At 37.6% G+C, this 21,331-nt stretch overlaps 2 protein-coding genes across 6 annotated transcripts in view; one reads left to right on the top strand and one right to left on the bottom strand.

Annotated features, from left to right (window-relative positions):
- The window catches only part of LOC143660985 (uncharacterized), a 38,383-nt gene extending 38,160 nt beyond the window's left edge, over positions 1-223 (bottom strand). For all 4 annotated transcript variants that reach the window (XR_013164364.1, XM_077134513.1, XM_077134512.1 and 1 more), the window contains exon 1: positions 71-223. The gene's annotated coding sequence lies outside the window, so the exon portion shown is untranslated. The remainder of the gene's footprint in view (positions 1-70) is intronic.
- Positions 224-615: 392 nt separating this feature from the next.
- PAIP2B (poly(A) binding protein interacting protein 2B) overlaps positions 616-21,331 on the top strand; it is a 61,069-nt gene continuing 40,353 nt past the window's right edge. Inside the window, exon 1 of one of the 2 annotated variants that reach the window (XM_077134511.1) lies at positions 616-851. Coding sequence is in view for 1 of the 2 variants with exons in the window: in XM_077134510.1 (XP_076990625.1) it covers positions 1,380-1,446 (67 nt within the window). In the remaining variant the exon portion in view is untranslated. Of the gene's footprint in view, positions 852-1,259; positions 1,447-21,331 lie in introns of those variants that run through there. The other variant, XM_077134510.1, reaches the window with a different exon arrangement.

Raw genomic sequence — 21,331 nt, 5'->3', positions numbered from 1 at the left:
CCGTGAGCACAGCCAGGGTAGGAACCAGGCGAAGACTGGAGGGAAATTCAAGGGGAAAATAAGATTTTACCTCCTAAAAGCACTCCATGTGGAAGCGTCCTTCTGCTTCCTTCCAGCCCCTCAAGAAGCCGGACTGGCAGATCTCCGACTACGGAGCCCAGCGTCAGGTGGCCCTAAGCTCCTCCCCGGGTAATGACAGCCAGGGAAATCCCACTGAGGCCCCCACCCCCCGGTCCTCGCTAGACTGAGTGGTGCAACCCGGTGGGAGTGGCTCCCGCCTCAGCCAATGGAAGGAAGCGGCAGTGAGAGCCTGTGTAAACAAACCCCCGAGTGCTGTGCCTTCGGGCTCCTCCCCCACGTGGGGGCCGCACGTATCCTTGGCCCAATGCCTATCCAGGACCAGTGTAGCGTCCTTTCAGCCAATCAGAGCCGATGTGTCCCGCGAGGAGGCGCGCCACCCGGAGAAAAAGATCGGAGGAGGAGAAAAGACACACGTGAAGACCAATCAGAAGCTGGAATTTCTGAGGGGGTGGGCGGGAACTACTGCACATTTAGACCAATGAACACCACATGTGCCCATGTAGGTGACTGAGCGGCACTCTCTTTGACCCAATAGACGAATGGGGCGGTGCCCGACAACCAATGGCTTGGGTTCGGGGGCGGGGTGAGGCACCAGTGTGCTTGAAGAGGTAACCTGGCGAGTGGTAGAGGCGCTTCTCCCGTGCGGTGGCTCGCGTTTTGGTGCTGCAGGCCGACGCTCTTCTGGCGACCGCCACCTCTGTTGCTTACAGTTGAGACTCTTGGAGGAGTGGCGGAGTACGGTCTGGAGGAAGGGTTTCTGGTTAGCCCAGGTGAGCTCGGGCGCCCTGCTGCCGGCGAAGGGACCCGCGGGGAGCGGGGCTCTGGGGGCGCCCTGCGCCTCCTTTTCCGAACCGCCTTGGGGAGGGTAGCCGGCGAGGCCCCCCGTCGCGGCTATCGGCGGGAAGGGCGTCCACTGAGGTCTCCCCACCCCGCTCCTGTGGGCTCTTTCCACACAGGATCGCCGTCCTCCAACTTCTCTGGCTTGTGAGTCCCTTCGCTACCCCAGTGCAGCGCTGTCCGGCACGGTGACCAGTGCTGCACCCTGCCCGTGTCCTCGGAGGGGGTGCGTGCGCGCTCTTGCCCCTCCCCCACCCCGGGAACACCCCCCCTTCGCGCTGTCTGCGTCCCCCATACCCACTACACCAGCACCGCCCCCTTTCCTTCTGCTCTCACTCTTGAATTCTTTTTTGAAATGGGGATCCTGACCACTTCTCTGCCTTCCTTTCCGCGCTTGAGTCCTTTCCCCTCCCAGCCCCTAAATTTCATTCTCACCTCTCTTGCAAACCAACATTTTCCACATGCCTCTTCCAGGCAGCTGGAAGGTGAATGCGAGAGGGGAATCCACGGGACACGGAGCTTTGCAAGGCTGGGAACGTTAATTGGTTTTGTTAATGGTAAACTTATTTTTTTCTTTCTTAAGATGGCATTTGATCACTGTGCCCCTTTCTAGGATCTCCCAATATAGTTCTTTGGGTGATAATTCTGGAAATAAAAGTAAGAAGTGTTACTTGGCAGCGAGGGTTTTAATATTTATTGGTTTGTTTTTTTTCTTCTTCTTAAGTATATGGAATTGGGTTATACTTTAAACGGCTTAACTGAGAAGGTGCAGTATAAATGAGGGCCCGCCACCCTAGTTTATCATAAAATATAGGACATACTTGGGCTGTATACATGTGATCACACCCAACCTGGGAAAAATACCATATTAAATGTGTTTATAAACATCGTCCCTATTCCCTTTTCACAGAGAATTTGTATTCACCTTCATAGTCTATCAATTTGGTTTTTAATGGTGGTATTTTCTAACCATATGTTTCTAGATGATAATGCAAACTTTGTTGAACCTAAATAAAATTATGCCAAGAATTTTGTGGGGAGAAACTAACTCACCGCTCTTAGTTTTGATTGAGATTTTAGATGTTTGGAAATATTAATTTAGGTAATGGACCAGGAGGGTTTGGATTTGGGGGAAGGAGGAAATTGATATATTGGAGTAAGTTTGACGGGCTTGTTGTGTATTTAGATAAAACTTTGTAAATGCTTACAGTACTTAGTTTCATGAACTGAAGTTGTTTTTCCTAATTCTCAGTGGCAAAATGTAAAGCAGAAATTTAACATCATATCCGCTCTTTTTTGACCAGGAATTGGCAAATTTTGTGAAAAATTCTTATTGTTTTCCTGACCTTATCTGTAACATATATAACCATCAGTATTCTTCCTTGTACTTTTTGTTTGTTTGTTTTGGCGAGAAAGTCTCCTGTTTATTCAGTATTGTATATTGAAGATTTAAAATCTGAATTCAGTAGGAGAGCATTAGTAATGCTTGTAAAAAATCTTTATTCTCTGGGCGGGCCAAGGCCTCACTGGCAGAGTTCTTGCCTGCCATGTTGGAGACCTGGGTTCAATTTCAGGTGCCTGCCCATGTTAAAAAAAAAAATCTTTATTCTTCTGTCAGATCTGGACTAATCCCAGGATATTTTCAATCTGATATAATGGAATAACAGGACTATAGCCTTTTAACTTAATTGAAGCACCCACTGGATAAAATAGAGAAATGTAGCTTCTGGCTCTGAACGTTGAGAGTCCGAACTTGAGATTTTTCTCTGCTGCTTTTAGTGAAGGATAGGTCAGGGTACAGGTAGAGCAGCTTCTTCCTTGTATTTTACCGTGTGAACACTGTATTGTAAATATAAAGAAGTAAGTCTGGTAGAATGGATTATAAGGAATCTTTACTCTGAGGTGGCAGCATTGGCTAATGAATCGTATGTTGGAGCTGTGTTAATAAATCACACTAAAAAGAGGAAGATTGATTTTAAACTGTTCCAACAAACACCCAGCTATCTAGAACAATGCAAAGAATTTATGACAGAATTATTAGCAGTCATCAAAGAAAAGTACCTGGACAAGTAAGAAATCTATGAGTTGCATAATATTGCAATTTAGTACAAGGGCTAAACAGAGTTTTTTCTTTTTCTTTTTTTAAAGTTTTTTAGACTTAAAAAAAGTTTATTGTGTGTTTGTGCTTGGTAATCATTCAGTTCCTTTGTAAAGGGTGTAGCTGGAGTTTCTTCCTAGAGACCTTGCCTTTGAGAGCTCACAGTTTAATGGGAAAGAGACTGGTAAAACAAAGAACTAAATGCAGAGGGGGAGTTTCTGTGGTGACGGGTCTGTGCAAAGCATAAGGAACTGGGTGGCCCTTGGTTTTCCGTCCTCAGTTGATGTGCCCACTCATTCTGGCTGCTCTAGACCTCCTGAATCTGCCTGTTTTTTTCACACATCTGGGTGTAGGTGCTGTTCTCTCTCCTTGAATGCCTTTTCCACCCCTAATATGCCTAGTGAACTCCTAATCCTTCAAAATCATACGGGTCCCACAGTGTTCAAGGTATTGAAAATGTCATGCCACTTATTCTCAGAGAGCTCACAAACTAGCGAGGGAGACAGATGCATGAACACTGATTTATGTTGAGATAAGTGAGGTCAGAGCTATGAATAAAATCTTATCTAAACCCGGAGAAAGGAGTAACTAGTAGTATCTGTGGCACCAGGAGATTTTTCAAATGAGGTGGTATTTGAGCTACACTTTGGTGGGTGAGGAGGAAGGAGTTCACTAGATTGAAAGTAGGGACTTTTTAAAGATTATTTTTGTGGTAGCAAAGACTTCAGAATTATCCATTTTTTGCTATGTCTGTTGTGTCTGTTGTGGGTGTTCTATTAAGTCTCAAACTGAAAAAAAATTATGTCCACCTGCCTTGAAAAGTACAGCTTATTTGAAATTCCATAAGGTGGTGATTGAAGATTACCCTAAGGTGTCGAAGAAGGAGAGTAGCGGTCAGTGCTGATGGCATAGGTAAAGGTCATCTTGAAAATGAGGATCTTCTACCATGAGAGGCTGCTGCTTCTATAATGCATGTATTTTAGGCCAAATTAGACATATATTTTGCCAGCTTCAGGTTTTATATTTAGGAGCAGACTTAAAATCTACATCCTCTTCTGACTGTAGTTTTACGGATTATGTGCCAGCGCTCTCCTTTCAGTAAGATCTGATTTGATGAACATTTAGGTGCTGAGCCTTCATATTGTATAATTGTAATTCATAAAGCTGTCAAATTCTGATTATGTGTTTGATTCCCGAAGTGGTATTACATAATTAAGGAAGCAGTGATCGAGTTTTTGATAGCATCCCATAGTTGAAGTCAGACGACCTAGGTTTGAAGTTTGTCACTGCCAGCTTTCTATTTATATGACTTGGACAAAACTACATAACTGTCTGTTGCCTCCTTTTCCATATTAATAAAATGAAAATACATAGGGTTATTGTTAAGAATTAAATGATGCACATAAAAATACTATGTGAATGCCAGAAGAATATCTCATTCAAGTTAATAAATGATTCTTTTTGATGCAGCAGTAACCAGAAAAACACACACACACACAAAATTTTGTTAACTCAGAAGCAATATGCAGATATAAAACAGACTGAAGGAATGTATCCAACTTTTAACTTTAGTTAACAATTTATTTTTAGTTTTTAATCTTATATTATGGAAATAGAAGGTTTACTGATATGCCAGTTTGCATATGACATTGATATGCCAAAAGGAAAAAAACACAAAGCACTCCATAGATCCTCCATACTGAAATAATAGTTAACATGTCAGTGAATTTTTTTATACTTTCTATGCATATTGATGCATGCATATATATAGATGCATTTTTTTTAAAGAAATGGGTTTATCTTGGATATTGTTTGGCCACTTTATTTTTATGAGATAAATCCCCTAGGAGTTCAGTTGCTTGGTCCAAGACATTTTTAAGTCTTTTGCTACACAATGCTGTACATAATTAGAGATGAGAACAGAGAAGGAGCCAACTTCTCAGCCTAGTGAGCATTGTAACCTTGTGGTAATACAATAACCTGAACCTATTCAGGGTCTCCATCAAAGGTACACTCAAAAACAGACTTGATGAATGTACGTGGTTATGCCTGGCATTATTGTTTGAAATAGCAAGATAGGTATGACTGCAGTGTCCCTCAACAGGGAACTGGTTAAGTGAACTGTGGTACATCCATGGAATAGTGTACAGTTATAACGAAAAAAAAAAAGATTGAGGAAGATCTATGTACTGATGTGGAAGAACTCTAAGGTTTATTGTGAATTTTAAAAAAGGAACAAGGCATGGAATAGTATGTATGGTATACTGTTTTTTGTATTGAGAAAGAATGGTGGAATAAGAGTATACATTTATATTTGCTTAAATTTACAAAAATAGATAACATGATATATAAGAAACCACTTAAAGTTTATTTGTGGAGGCATGATGGGAATGGAAAAGGAACATCACAATATACATAATATATATGTATATTAGTGTTTGTGATACCTTTTAAAAAATGAGTGGGTGAATGAATGAATGAATGAAATGGGGTTATGAGAAAGAGAAGAAAAATGCCTCTGTGAGGGGCTGAACTGTCTGTCTTTTTGGTACATGTGAATAAATAGCAATAACAGCAAAGATTGAAAAATGGCCCCAGGAAGAGATGGATTGCCTGTTTTCTTAATTTTGTAAATTTTAAAAATACTTTGAGAACAACAGCAACAAAAATTTTAAATAAAAATGATTCCAGCCTGCAATCCCCATTGCTTCAATAGCCATTCTTTTTTTCAAATTGACTTGTAACATTTTTATATGCATACATGCTATTTTCAGTTGTAATCACACTTTTATTCTTTAAGTTATCTAAATTGTAGTTTTTCTGTGTTGCTACAGAAGGACCTTTTAAAAAAAAATGAAGGTAGGGCAGTTTTGTTTAACATACATCCCCAAAATGCCTGATCTACTTCAAGAGGTAGAGATTCAAGTCCTCTTTACATATGACACACATACATGAGTAAAAATAATAAAAAGAAAACAGATTTAAATATATATAAATGAAAATAACATTTCTTCTTTATTTTCAAGGAGAAGACACTTTTTGTAGTAATTCAGAAAACAACATATAAAGAAAAATCTGTAATTCTATCCAAAACAATTTGGAATTTTGCTTTTTTAATCTTTTTTGAGGCTTACAAATGCTTTTTAGTATATGTGCTGCCGAAGCGAGCACTACAAATGCTTTTTAAAAATAGAAACATATAGTCTTTTTTTCATTTAATATATTTTGGTCGTATTTCCATGACAATGAATATATCCTGGCATCATCATTTTTAATAACTGAATGTATGTTAATATAGCTAACTATTGCCACCCCTTTGGTGAAATTCCTTGTACATACATCGTAGTGGAATTGAGCAACTGTGTGTTTAGACTAAATATAACTTTTCAAATTATCCTCCAGAAAAAATTGCTTTACTTTATACTCCCATCAACAGTGAATAAGAACTCCAGTCCTTTCAGAGTTATAGGCCTGACAGTTGGAGCCTCTCCTGCTTGCCCATTTTCTGTCTTTTGCTGGTCTTTAAGGAGAAAATGTCATTGTTTTAATTTACATTACTTTGATTTCTAGTGTCTTTGAGTCTTTTTATATGCTTTTTGACCATTTTTATTCGTGTGGAAATAGCTTTTCCTCTTTACCCATTTTTTCTGTTGGAGCATTTCCTTTTTCTTAGTAATTTTTAAGATTTCTTTATAGACTAAGGATAGAAAGCTTTTATCTCTCATTGATGTAGCAAATATTTTCCTCTAGTAATTTCTCTTTTAACTTTATTTTTGTTATTTTGCGGAATGAAAACTTTTTTCCTGTATTGTATTCAAATTTGTGCTCTTCCCCCCCGCCCCCCCCTTTGGTGTCTTAGGAAAGGCCTTACCTCTACCCAAACGTTAAATAACACTTATTTAAATATTCTACTCTGGGTTCATTTTAAAAAATATTTTAAGTTATATTCTGTATGTAATTTATCTTTGTGTGAAGGTAGGAAGCCTTTTTTATTTAACTTTTAAAATTGTGTAATATAATATATATACAAAGTAAAGGAAGAGAAAAACAGTGGTTGTCAAAGCAGTCTTCAAGAAATAGTTACAGGACAGATCCCAGAGTTCGTCATGGGCTTCCATACTGTCATCTCAGATTTTTCCTTCTAGCTGCTCCAGAACATTGGAGGCTAGAAGGAATATATATACTTTTTATCATCACTTTTTTCTTTTTTGTGAAAAATAACACATATACAAAAAAGCAAAAAATTTCAGAGCACAGCGCAACAATTAGTTGTAGAATAGATTTCAGAGTTTGGTATGGGTTATAATTCCACAATTTTAGATTTTTACTCCTAGCTGCTCTAACATTTTGGAGACTAAAAGAAATATGAATATAATGATTCAGCAATCAGACTTGTTTGTTAAGCCCTACCTTCTCTGTATAACTCCACCATCACCTTTGATCTTTCTCCCACTTTTTAGTATTTGGGCTATGCCCATTGTACCTTTTTCATGTTGGAAGGGCTGTCAATAAAGGGGTCCATTAGATGGAACTAGCTAATGTTCTGTAAAGGCTAACCCTCTAGGTTTCAGGACTTATTTGGTCCAGGCACCCATCTGGAGGTTGTAGGTTTCCTGGAAAGTTATCCTAGTACATGGAACCCGCGCCAGATCTTATATATTGCCCTAGATGTTCTTTAGGATTGGCTGGCATGGTTTTGGTTGGGATTTGGCAAGTTACGATAGGTAGCAATATCTAACTGAAGTTTGCGTAAGAGCAACCTCCAGAGTAGCCTCTTGACTCTATTTGAACTCTCTCAGCCACTGATACCTTATTTGTTACAGTTCTTTTCCCCCTTTTGGTCAGGATGGCATTGTTGCTCCCACAGTGCCAGAGGAAGCCTGTTTATCTTGCTCCCTCCCCCTTTTTGAATGGCTACCTAATTGTCCCAAAGTCATTATTAAATGATATGTTCTTTCTCCGCTGTATGAAATGCAACTCTTAACAAAACACAAATTCCTAGTTGTGGGCTTCTTGTTCCATTGAAATGTTTATTCCTATGCTTGTTCTGTACCATTTAAATTATTTTAATTTTATATTTCTTCTCATTCTTTTGAAAAAACATGGTATTGACTATGTTTATGCAATTACTAACCCAGGTGAAATTAGAATCAATTTATCAAGTTGTCAAACAGTTCTCTTTAGGAGTTTCGTTGGAATTTAATTGAATCATAGATTAATTTGGGAAGGGTTAACATTTTATGGTATGTCCTTTCATTTTTTCAAGCCATTTTAAATGTCCCTCAATAAATAGTTTCATGTTCTATGCATTTATTAGGTTTATTCCCTAGAATTTAAATGTTTTGTAGTATTATAAATTGTCCTTTTTTCTTTTATCTATTCTGTTACTGGTTTTATGCGAAAACTTGATTTTTTTATGTGTACTTTGTAACTAGTCTTGCTATTAAGCTCCCTTACCTGTTTTTTAATTCTCAGTTTATTCTTATTGTTACAGCAAAATCAAAATAAAAACGGTAAATAAGGATATTCTTACTTCTACTTCTCCAATATTTATGCCTCTCATCTGGCTTTCTTGGCTCCTTGCATTGGGTGGTAGTACTCAAAGTTAAATAAACAGTGGTCATGATAGTGCACGTTACTAATCTTTTTTCTGCCTTTAATGGAATGCACTAAAGGCTTGGGGCAGAGAAGTGCTTATGTGAGTATACTAATTATGTTAAAGAGGCTTGATTTTATTCCTTTATCAAAAATGAATATTGAATTAAACACATGAAATGAATATTTCATTAAACACATTTCTGGCAACTATTGCCATGATCATGTAGTTTTCCCCCCTTTGCTTATTAATATGATGAAATAGGTTTCTATTGTATTTCTTCATTTTAAACCACTCTTGGATTTGGGGGGATGAATCTTACTTGATCAAAGTGTTTTTTTTTTTCGCATGGGCAGGCACCAGGTATAGAACCTAGATCTCTGGTGTGGCAGGCGTGAACTCTGCCTGCTGAGCCATTGTAGCCCACCTGATCAAAGTGTTTTTGTTTGTATTGGCTTCAAATAGATTGCTTGATTTTATTAGCTCATGTTTTATTCAAAATATTTGTATCACAAAAATTGGTCTTTGGTTTTCTTTTTCTTTTTTTTTTTTTTTTTTACTTTTTCATTGTATAGTATAGCATATATACAAAGCAAAGAAATAAAGAAGCAGTAGCTTTCAAAGCACTCTTTAACAAGTTACAAGACCGATCCCAGAGTTTGTCATGGGCTACTATACAATTTTTCCTTCTAGCTGCTCCAGAACATAGGAAGCTAGAAGGCTTAAAAATTTTTTTATCACCACAATCGACTTTTTTCTTTCTTTTATTTTTGTGAAAAATAACATATATACAAAAAAGCAATAAATTTCAAAGCACAGCACCACAATTAGTTGTAGAACATATTTCAGAGTTTGACATGGGTTACAATTCCACAATTTTGGGCTTTTACTTCTAGCTCCTCTAAGACACTGGAGACTGAGTTATCAATTTAATGATTCAGTATTCGTATTCATTTGTTAATCCTGTGTTCTCTGTATAACTCCACCATCACTTTTGATCTTTCCATCCCTCTAGGGGTGTTTGGGCTATGGCCATTCCAAATTTTTCATGTTGGAAGGGTGGTTTTCTTACTGTGCTATTTTTGTTTGGTTTAACGTGTTGAACTGCCGACATAAAATAATTAGAAGGCTCTCTTCCTTTCTTTGTGCTCTGAAACAGGTGCAAGAGATTTATCTGCTTTTTGAAAGTAGATATTTTGAAGACTGTAGACTTAGCTTGCCCACCTCTTAAATGCAGTAATCTCAGGGGAAGTACTGTTTAACATAATGATTTAGTATAAGCACGAACAGAGCAGAATGTAATTATCTAGTGAGATCTTGTCACTGAGCCTACTGAGGCTTTGGTGCTGGTGCTGAGGTATTAAGCTCACCACCTGATGGTTTATAGGAACTTTATTCTAATATTAAACAAATATAACTGTTCAGTTCTGCAGCCTCACAGATATACAATATGTGCCTACTAGGGCTCTGCTTTATCCCTGCTGAAAGCAGGAAGTAAGGCAGTAAAATTTTGCCTGCCTAGACATCTTCGAGGAATGGAATAAATAGAATGGTTTAATTCTATTAACTTGGAAGTATAGAGGTGAAAAAACTTCTAAACTTAAACTCCCCACTGAATGCAGTTCTTAAATACAGCAAAAGAGTCCACTTCTCTAGGGTAAGTCTGGTATATTCAGACCCTATTGCTATTTTATTACTGAACTCCTAGGATGTCTGAGACTCATCATTGTGAAGATCCTTTTTGAGAACCTTAGATGTAAAAGAATGTAAAATACGTTGAAGGTCCTGCTGAATGGAAACTGCCTCCTTCCCCCACAAGTATGCTTTTCAGACTCAATCTCTGATTGTAGCTTGTTTTCTTGTTATTTAATTCATGCAAATAAAATACATTGGCTTGAGGGTGGGAATTGTGAGGAGATTGTCTTTTAAGTGGATGTCTTTATTTCACAGTATCCCTGGTTTGAGCCTAAAGAAGGAATCACACTTTCTACTAGCTGTGTGTCATTAGTTCTCAAATTCGAGCCTGCTTCAGAATTACCTGGAGGGCTTGTTACCACACATTGCTGAGCCCCACCCTGGAGCTTCTGATTTGGCTGGTCTGGCATGGGGCCCGAGTATTTGCATTTCTAGCAAGTTCCCAGGTGCTGCTGTTTGGGGGACTATATTTTGAGAATCACTGTTGCATACTAGCAGTAGATTCTAGAAATCTCATTCTAGAAGAAAGTTTGGTCTGGGAGTGTAAGAAGTGCAGAGTCTATGGAGCATCTCACGAGCGAATCAATCTTCTGCTCCCAGCATAGTGTGGCATTCATGTAAGAGCAGTACACAGTGCTGTAACACAATTCTTGTTTCATGATTGAAGTCCTAGCAAGGAGGGAATCTCCTACTGTGTAAAATTTTAAAACAAGTATCAAGTGAGAGAAATTCCATATCAAATTGCAGAATTTAGAGACCAGGAGATTCTAGTCAAATGGGATTTAGTGATTAAAGGTGAAATTCATAATAAATGTGGCGTTAAAGCTGGATACTGGAGGCAGCTGTAAAGAAATATTTGGAACTATACACCTATACATATATATTTAAATTATTGCTAATATTATTTGGTGAAAGATACCTGTTCTAAATTTAGGCATCATATATAGGTCTTTGGATTGAAGAGAAGGAAACTCATGGAGACCACACCTTTTCATAGAGAAGTTTTTCTTCTACAGGTTTTTCTTGTCTGTCAACTCTCTAATTTCCATTCTTTCTCTGTTAATAGCCTCAGCTTTTGAGTTGACCAGCTGGTCCAGCACAGACTGTTGGAGGAATAACTGGTAACACAAACAGTGGGTGGGGCAGATTCTCTGTTTGGAAACATTGCTGTTTTGTTCCCCCGAGCCCCCCAAGGAAGAAGGGACTAAGGTAAAAGGATGGTAGACTAGACCAGTGGTTTCCAACTGTGGCCATATCAAAAACAACCCAAGAGCTTTTAATTATATATATATATATAATTATATATATATATATATATGCATATATATATACACACACAACACACAGATATAGATACAGATACAGATAGATGGAGGCCCCACCTCCAGACCTTCTGGGTCATAATCTCCTAGGATGAAACCTTGGGCTGTGTATTTTTTAACACTCATGCAGCCTCTTGGGCTTTGTATCTCAGAATAAACCATCATTGGGCCCAGGTGAATTCTCAGCTGCCCTTGGTGATACAAGACAAATAAGGGCCATAAAATTAAACTTACTTAATTTAAAGAATTGTCCTTTGCATTGAAATTTGGGCCTTGCTGCATTTTTTGGTGTTAAGATGTCCTTCTATAAAATTACGTTGATAAGGATATTTTACCGTCCTTACTTGGTTTAAAAAAAAAATCCTATGTTGTTCTGAAGATAGTTTCAAAAATTCACTGATTCATGAAATCCTAAAGACTGAGTAACTATGACCTAATCATTGTTGGAAAAATTTTTTAAGTATCTTGGAATACATGCCCATAAGTCCTTCTCTGAAACCATTGGGGCTAGATGAATTTCAGAATTTTAAAAATATCAGAATTTAAAAAGTATTAAAAATTTAAAAAATTAAAAAATCAGTTTTTCGGATTTTAGATAGGTGCTTTTTCTGTATGTTATGTACTCTCAGTGCATCTGGAACTTTATCTCATATGCTAATATTTTTGAGCAAAAAAAATTTTTTTTGTTTAAGCCAAAAGTATTTACTCTTTTGTAAGTAAAGGCTATACATAGCTTAACATCAATTCAGGCCATGTTTTAATTATTCATTGAATTTTGACACCACATTTTTTAGAGCTTTTTGGATTTTAGAATTATGGATAAGGGATTGCAGATATCTATCTGGAAGTCTGCTTTCTCAGTCTAAGAGTGCCTACAAGCTTCAAAGTAATGGAGCTTTATATGTTTGTAGTAAGGAATCTAATTTATTTATTAATCACGCTAGCATGTGGTATGACCGTGTCTGTATTTTCCTTCCAGAGAACTTGGTCCTTTTGTTGAATACCATTTTTGTTCAGCATGGTTCTCCCCCCACTTTGCAGTATTTGAGAAAAATCAGAGTTTTATATTATAATAGTCTTTCTGGAACTAAAGTAGGAAGTATGAAACTGTAGGTTGACTAGGAGCAGATCTTTGGAGTCAAAAAGACATATGTTAAAGCCCCAGTTCTGACACTTGCTATGTTTTACTCTTGGCAAGGTATTTAATATCTGAACAGCTGGGAAGTCATATGAAAAACCAAGATAATAACAGAGCCTACCTCATGAGATTGTTGTGAAGATTAAAATAGAGCTATTAGTGAACTGGGTAGAAGAATGTTTATTTTATTTTAGTTTCTTCCCTTATATTTGGACAAATTGTTTCTTGTATGTAAACTCTCAGTCTGGATACATTTTTCTGAAATGCTTTCCCAATTCATAATCTATTTCAGTTCCATCCTGGCAGCTTAAACATAAAATCAACACTGTCCTTCAAAACTCGTATTCTACCCCAAATGAATTTTTAAAGAGTTTCTTCTACCCAAAATGGTACCCTTCTTGAAAAGACTTTAAGTGAATTAAGTTTTCTGTACCTCATTACATATTTTTAGGCTGCTTGGCTTTTCTCTTCCCTCTTTGCTATGTCAAACGATCCCTCTTGTTTTTCTAAAAACGTATGAAATAAAATGAACACGTGGTCTCTTGATTTTTATTGGGAACCATGGTACGAATTTCTTCCAGTTTCAATAGTTCTACTGTTTTGTAGAACACCATCTGGAAATTACTCATGTAGTATTAGTGTAATTAATATTTGGAGTCCTCCACGGATTCTTTGCCATTGGATTGGAGAAATTGGTCTTAGTTAGAATCACCTCCAGCACATAAGCAAAAATACAGATGTTGGGCCTTGGCTCAGACCTACCAGATCAGAATATCTGAAAGGTGTAGTTGTGAAAAAACTCCTCAGTGATTCTCATGTTCTCCAGAGATTGAAAACCACTAAATTAGAATATACCTTCTCACTGCTTTCTAAATGCATTCTTAATCCTATTTGAATGTGCGTCTGTTTTGCTTTCTTGGCTTTGTTCCAGGAACCAGGCTGTCTCCATAATTAAGTTCCATACTGTCATTATCCCCAGTGTGTCTGTATCCAAATTTTCAGATTTCATCAGTGGGCAGATTTGTAGGTTGGGATAGGACACATTTTAAGCAAAAAGAAATTTGTTCTATTTGTTTTGTCTTTCTAACCTAGTAGCCTTGGGTTTAATTTAGACTGTGCGTTTATTTGTAATTCAATGTTTTATTTGCAAGTAAGTTTCTTAAAATGGGAGATAACTAATGGAGCATTTGTGCTGACTTTGATAATAGGAAAACTTAGCAGAGTGACTGCTTCCTTATTTTCTGTTTGTCAGTGCAACCTCTCTGTGAACAAATGAAATGAAAATACAGGGAACAAGATGATTCTCAGAGATACATATCCTACATATCGTTTCTAACCCACCCCCCAGAAAAAACTAAGCTACTACTCCCTCTGCCTCTCCTCCTCTACACCCCACCAAATGATGGAGAAAATCTAATGGGCTTATTTACCTAGTAAAAGGAGATGATAAAACTGGAAGACAGAAACTATTTTAGTGCAATGTATAACATGGAATACTAAAATATGTCCCACATGCATTTAAAAGGCTTTATAGAATTGTTTCTTGCATTGCTTATGCGACTTTATATTAAATATGACCCAGTAAGAAACTAGAAAAGGAAACAAAAAGAAAGTCAGTAAGTCAGAATTTGTTAGGTTTATCCAGTGGCTATTACAGTAGAAACTTAATGAGGGGAATGGACAAATATTCCAGAAAGTGAGGTTTCCTTTCCTGGATTAAAGATGTTTCATGGGCTTTGTAATGAATAAAATCTCTCTCCCAATGCTCTTCCTCCCTCGGCTCTGATTTCATGCTCACTGTGAAACTATTATCAATTAAGAATCCCCACCATTTGTACTTTGAATCATAAGAATGTATTAACTACTAAATAAGATAAAATAAAGTAAATATTCCCTCTGCCTTCCATGGCTTTACGCTATCAATTATTCTCTCTTCTCCTGTATTTGTAGCTTCTCCCTTTCTCCTGGAGCTTTTCTAGGAACATTTAAACATACTTTAGACTTTCCAGTCCTTAAAGATAAATAGATTGCATGGTCTTCTCTTCAACCTCCAATTCCTATTCATTCCTGTCGTTTTCTTTAGCAATTGGACTCCTTGCAAGAGTTGTATAATACTTGCCATCACCTGCAATTCATCCTACTTCCATTTGACTTTCACCATTTCTTCTCATGGAAGCTGTTCTCACTGATGTCATCAAAGACCTCTGTGGTCCTAAATCCTGTGGACACTCCTTAGACTGCATCTTATTTGACCTTTCAGCAGTCTCCAACATTCCTGCCTTACTTGGGTGTATTAATTTTCTGTGGCTGCTATAGCGCTCCTTCTGGAGGCTCTATGGGAGCATCAGTTCCTTGCTTATTTAAGCATCTGGTGGCTGCTGGCATACTGGCATTCCTTGTGACCACATCACTCCATCCTCTGCCTCCATGGTCACATTGTTTCCTCTTCTGTCACAAATCTTATCTGCTTTTTCCTTATAAAAATAGTCATCTTTGGATTTAGTGTCCACCCAGATAATCCTGGTTGATCGCCTCGTCTCAAGATCCTTCAATTAATTACATCTTCAAAGACACTTTTTCCAAATTAGGTAACATTCACGGGTTCTGGGAATTAGGACGTGGACAATTCTTTTGGGAGGGCTATCATTCAGCATACTATACTGGGATTCTGTCTTCCTCGACTTCTGTGATACACCACTTTTCTGGTTTCCTTTTCAATTCTCTGGTGTCTCCTTCTCAGTCTTCTTTTCTAGATCATCCTCTTCCTCTGCCCAACTTTTAAACATGTTCACAAACGCCACGACTGGGCCTTGGACCATCTTCCCATCTCACTTGGCCTTTTCTCCCTTGGAAATATCATCTCGTCCCATGACTTCAGTTAAAGATTATATGAATGACTACCACATTTCTATATTTAGCCAGATCTCTCCTGTTCTTCATTCATATAGCCAAACTACTTAACATCACTATGTGAGTGTATGAGAGGCACTGAAATTTAACATTTCCGAAATAGAACTCATTTTCTTTCTTATCCCATCCCCATCACTATCCAAGAAAAGTCTGCCCTTCATAGAACTTTTCTCAGCTCAGTGAATGATGTTACCATCTACCCTGTTGCCTGTGCCAGAGTTGTCTTGGATATTTCTCTCACCCTCTCTCTCCATGTCCAGTTCTTCACAAAAACCCATTGATATTACCTCCTAAAACAGCTTGGAATCTGCCTACTTCTCTTCATCTTACTGCCATTATCTTTTCCAAGCACCCATCATTTTTTCATCTGGATCAGAGCATCAGTTGCCTTACTGATTTCTCATTAGCTCGTCTTCATTATCCGTTCTTGATCTTTTCAGTCCATTTTCCACATGGCAGCCTGAGTGATCTCAAACTATAAATGGAATCATGTCACGGTGCTTCTGCGAGTGTTTTTAATGACTTAAATTGATTTTAGGATGAATCCAAAATCCTTCATGTGAACTCCAGGTCCTGCATGATCTGTCCCCACCTACCTACCTCATCTCTCTTTCTTATCCCTCTCCTACTTGCTCTCCTTTTACTCTCCAGTTATATGTACTTCTATCCTTTTTTAAATTCCTGAGACCTCCTTCCTGCCTCTGAGTCTGCACATGCTTTCTTCCCTATTGCTAGCTAACTTGTAGTCATTCTTGACGTATTAATGAAAATGTTGCTTGCTCAGGGAAACCTTTCCTACCCATCTCCCACTCCTGGATTAGATTGGTTTCCCCTGTTGTTTCTGATAACACCTTTACTTCCCCCTCTTGTAACATGAGCCATAATTGTTTATTATTTGGTTGGCTCTATCCTGAAAAAATTTAAGTACTAAGGGAAAGTACTGTGTACCCTGTCAAAGCACCTGTCAGGCACAATATCCAGCATAAATAGACACTGATATATTAATGAATGAGTGGATCTGATGACCTGAGATACTAAGATGAAACTGAGAAAAGAGAAAACCGAGAAAAGAGAATCTAGTGGCAGCGTATTTGAAGTAAAATCAATTTTAAAACTGTTATCCATAATATTTAATTTAAAAGATGTTATTAACCACTTAAGGGAACTATAGAAAGCAATACTGAAGACTAGTTTTAATATCATCTGGTCAGTAGACTTTTTCCAGGGAATTCAGTTGAAAGCCCCGAGTGTTCTTCATACTTGAGCTGTTACTGTAGGCACAGTCCTACAATAGTTTGAAGTTTATACCTTCAAAAAACTTCATTTAAGGTCAAAGAACAGCTAGCTTTTTCTATGCGCATGTTGGGTCTAAAAGTCATAGGTGTGCAAAGTATTGAACTGATGAATCATGTGTTCTGGAAATATCTCAAATACTTCTAAAGTTCTGAGCTCTTTATGGCTGAAAACAGAAGTCCTTATTTCAAGTCAAATATTTTAGACACATGCCGTTGACTGTGCATGGTAAAGTACCTAAACAAATTCTTGGATGGTCTTAGCACCCCTGTTTTGGCTATAAACAGAGCTATGTGTTTTTCCGTCTTCAGCCAAAATGATAACTGTTATTTTCCATTTTCTAGAGAATTTTCAGTATGTTTGTCATGTATATAAGAGGGAAGGTGGGGATGGGGAAAAGTAAGTTTCAAATTGTTCTCAGATTTCATAATGTAGTGTATATATATATATATATATATATATATATATATATATATATATTTGTGCATGTGTGCGTGGTGGGGGTGGTGGTGGGGTGGTGATGCATAGTCTGGAAATTGAACCTGGGTGGCAGGTGAGCATTCTACCACTGACCCACCCATGCACCCCATAATGCAGTTTTGACACAGAAAAAACTAACTCCTCTATCTACTGTTGAGTTATAATTCTTGAAGGAATGCTTCTTAAGCAATGACCTACTTCAAATTCTACATATTTGTCTTCTTGATAGATAAAAGATATTGTGGCAACTGGTGGTTTATGTGAGTATAGGTAGTTGTTGGTATTTATTGAGTACCTATATTAGTTATCTACTACTGTGTAACAATATACCCTAAAACTACGCAGCTTCAAATAACAAATATATACTATCTCACAGTTTTTGTAGAATCCAGAATGGCCTAGCTGTGGGCCTCTGCCTCAAGGACTTGCAGTGAAGCTGCCACTTGGAGCTGCTGTCTCATCTGAAGGCTCGGTTAGGGGAGGATGTACTTTTAAGCTCCCTTGCATAGTTGTTAGCGGGATTCAGTTCTTTGTCACATGGGTCTTTCTATAGTATAACTGACAATATGGCAGCCATTCTGATTCTTGATCCTTTTTAGATAACCAAGCTTTCCTCCACCTCTGGATGCTCTAGGGGTATTTTCTTTATCCCCTTTACACTAGAGTTCCACAATGATATGCCTTGGCATGGTTGAGGATAAAGTGAAATGATGAATACTGAAGGGCAAGACAGGATGACTAGAGAACATGGTGTTCCACAGGGCAAGCATGGTGGAGTGTAAACTGAAGAAAAACTTGAGACACAAAGACATTGTTACATGAAACTCTGGAAGCAGAAAGGGCACTTAAGGGTGCCAATCTTTTCTTACCTGGGTGTCTTCCCTAAGTTGAAAGCATCCAAGTGCTTTACTTAGGTGTTACCAACACCAGAAAAATCTCCCCATTTCTACCCAGCTACTAAAGTCAAGGGCACTTTAAGTACCAGTTTACCCATAGCAGGTTGGCCCACAAACCGATGTTATTCTTGAACTAACCCAGGAACTCAGAAAGGTGGCTTAGCCTCACCATTGGTACCTTCTTTGGTCTTGCTATAGCACTATCTGCGGTTTTTTTTTTTTTTTTTTTTTTTTTTGAAGTAAGGTTGGATAGATTACGTGCCACAAATTAAGTCATATATGTGAAACTTTTTTATAAACTGGTAAACACTGTACAGATTAAGTTGTTGAGTTGCTACTGTTTGGAGAAACCAATTATTGCAATTGTGTGAGAACAGGTGGAAAGGTATAAAATAGAAACCAATACCTTATAACCTGCTATGAGAGAAAGACTTTCCTAGTATTTGTGATAATCCTAAATCTCGGTGTTTTCAACTTTTCTAAAGTGTTAGCATTAAGTGCAGTTACATCCTTGTGTTGAGTTTATAGTAATTTTCCGTTCCTTTTCTCACAAACAAGCACAACCTGCAGTTGACTTTTCCACCTGCAGTTGACTTTCTGCATCCTGCCTTGCTCCTGAATTAGAAGGGTTATTGTGTTCCTTCTTCCTCTGCCTTCCCTTTTTCTCACAACTGTGCACTCAGGATTTATTTTTCTGGTGAAGGTAGATATTTTTAAAAACTGAGCTCTGGCTCTCTGCAGGTGATTTCTCTATTGATGGGACAAAATCACTGTGCTGGTTGTAAACAACTGCCAAATAAGTCTTTGGAAATATGATACAGTATAACCTGCTACCCAGCTAGGACAAGGACCTTCAAGAGTCTCCGTGCTTAGCAGTGTCCCACTTACTCACATAGTTTCTCTGGTGTTTAAAGCAGACTGGTTATGCTGTAAATGCAAGTGATAAAAATAAAAAATTGATTTCCTCCCTTCTCTAGCTTTGTGAAATTTTTGTGGAGCAGTATTTTGAATAAAGATTGAATTCTTTTTTTTTTAAATATATTAAACAGATATATTTTATATTAGGTACCCCGTTTAGACCTACAGTGAATTAAATGGGTTCTTTTTTCAATGAAATTCTTTCTGGACTATAAGTGAGTTGTTTTATATCTCTTTTTTACTGTTCACAATTCTACTTTGCCTTTTTAGTAGATTAGATCTTCTAATGTCCATAACAAGTTAGATAATTGCAAAAACTTTTGAAGGTGTTAAGAAAAAAATGTCTTATTATACTTAAGAGCACCGAAGAATTTTTCTTGATTATTACCAAGATGGAAATGAATGGGGAAATGATTTGTTAAAGGAAGCTTAAAGAAACCCCAGAAGGGAGGCAAGATGGGTTAAAGACCAATGATGGCCTAAGCACAACTGAACTCAGTCATTTATAGGGTAGCTAATATTGTGGTGAGTAACAGAATCTGTAATATAAACCTTGAACTTATTGTTCTAGAATTGAGAACCTAGTTGGAAGGAGAAAAGCTATGCATATGAAGCAAAACAATTAACTACTATTAACTGTACTCACTAGATATAATATCTTAGAGAAGGGAAGAGGTCAGTAAATATTGAAACAGTTTTGATGAATGGTTAAGATTTAAATAAAGAAGAGGGAGAAGACCATCTAGATTATAGTAGAACACGATAAAATGAATTTGGAAGTCGAAGTAAATGTTTTTTTAGTATATATGTACTTTAAAAAGCCATACATGCACATACACATACACTGTGGACAAAAAAGCCATGGACAAAAATAAAGACCAGCAAAAATCAGCACAGAAAATAAGCATTATGACAAATATAATAAAATTCTTACAAAAGATAAGAAAAAATATATACCCTTATAGAAAAATGGATGAGATACTTGTTCTAGTTTGCTAGCTGTCGGAATGCAATATACCAGAAACAGAAGGGCTTTTAAAAAGGGGAATTTAATACATTGCTAGTTTACAATTCTAAGGCTGAGATAATGTCCCAGTTACAACAAGTCTATAGAAATGTCCAATCAAAGGTATCCAGGGAAAGATACCTTGGTTCAAGAAGGCTGATAAAGTTCAGGGTCTCTCTCACATCTGAGAAGGTACATGGTGAACACAGTCATGGTTTCTGTCTCGGCTAGAAGGGCACATGGCGAGCAAGGCATTATCTGCTAGCTTTCTCTCCTGGCTTCCTGTTTCATGAAGCTACCCGGAAGGCGTTTTCCTTCTTCATCTCCAAAGGTACTGGCTTGTGGATGCCCTGCTTCTCATGGCTATGTTGTTGTTCTCTGCTGTCTCTGAATCTCCTCCATTCTTCAAGATGTTTCCTCTTTTATAGGGCTCCAGAAATTTATCAAGACCCATGCAAGTGGGTGGAGACATGTTGTCACCTAATCCAGCTTAACAACCACTCTTGATTAAATCACATCTACAGGGAGATGATCTGATTATAGTTTCAAACATATAATATTGAATAGGGATTATTCTGCCTTTAAGAAATGGGATTTTGATTAAAACCTTGCTTTTCTAGGGGACATACATCCTTTCAAACCAGCACAGTACTCAAGCCAGAAAATTACAAATTAAGAATATAAATGACTGGTAAATGTATCTCAAATGTTCAGCCTTAGTAAAAATCAAAGAAATGTAAATGAAAACAATAAAATGCAAGTTTTCTCTTATGAGATTGACAATAGTTTAAAAAAAATAATACTCATAAAGAGGCACACTTATCCAGTGTTGGTGGGAATGTAAAATGGTACCACCGCTATGAAAGGCAGTTTGATGGTTCCTCAGGAAGCTAAGTATAGAATTGCCATATGATCTGGCAATACCATTACTAGGTATCTACTTAGAGGACATGAAGACAAAGACACAAACAGACATTTGCACACCAATATTTATAGCAGCATTACTTACAACTGCCAAGAGATGGAAATAGCCAAAATGTCCATCAACAAATGAGTGGCTA

Source organism: Tamandua tetradactyla, chromosome 17, assembly GCF_023851605.1.
Source record: "Tamandua tetradactyla isolate mTamTet1 chromosome 17, mTamTet1.pri, whole genome shotgun sequence".
Classification (NCBI taxonomy): Eukaryota; Metazoa; Chordata; class Mammalia; order Pilosa; family Myrmecophagidae; genus Tamandua; species Tamandua tetradactyla.
This window is presented reverse-complemented; position numbering and strand designations above follow the sequence as displayed.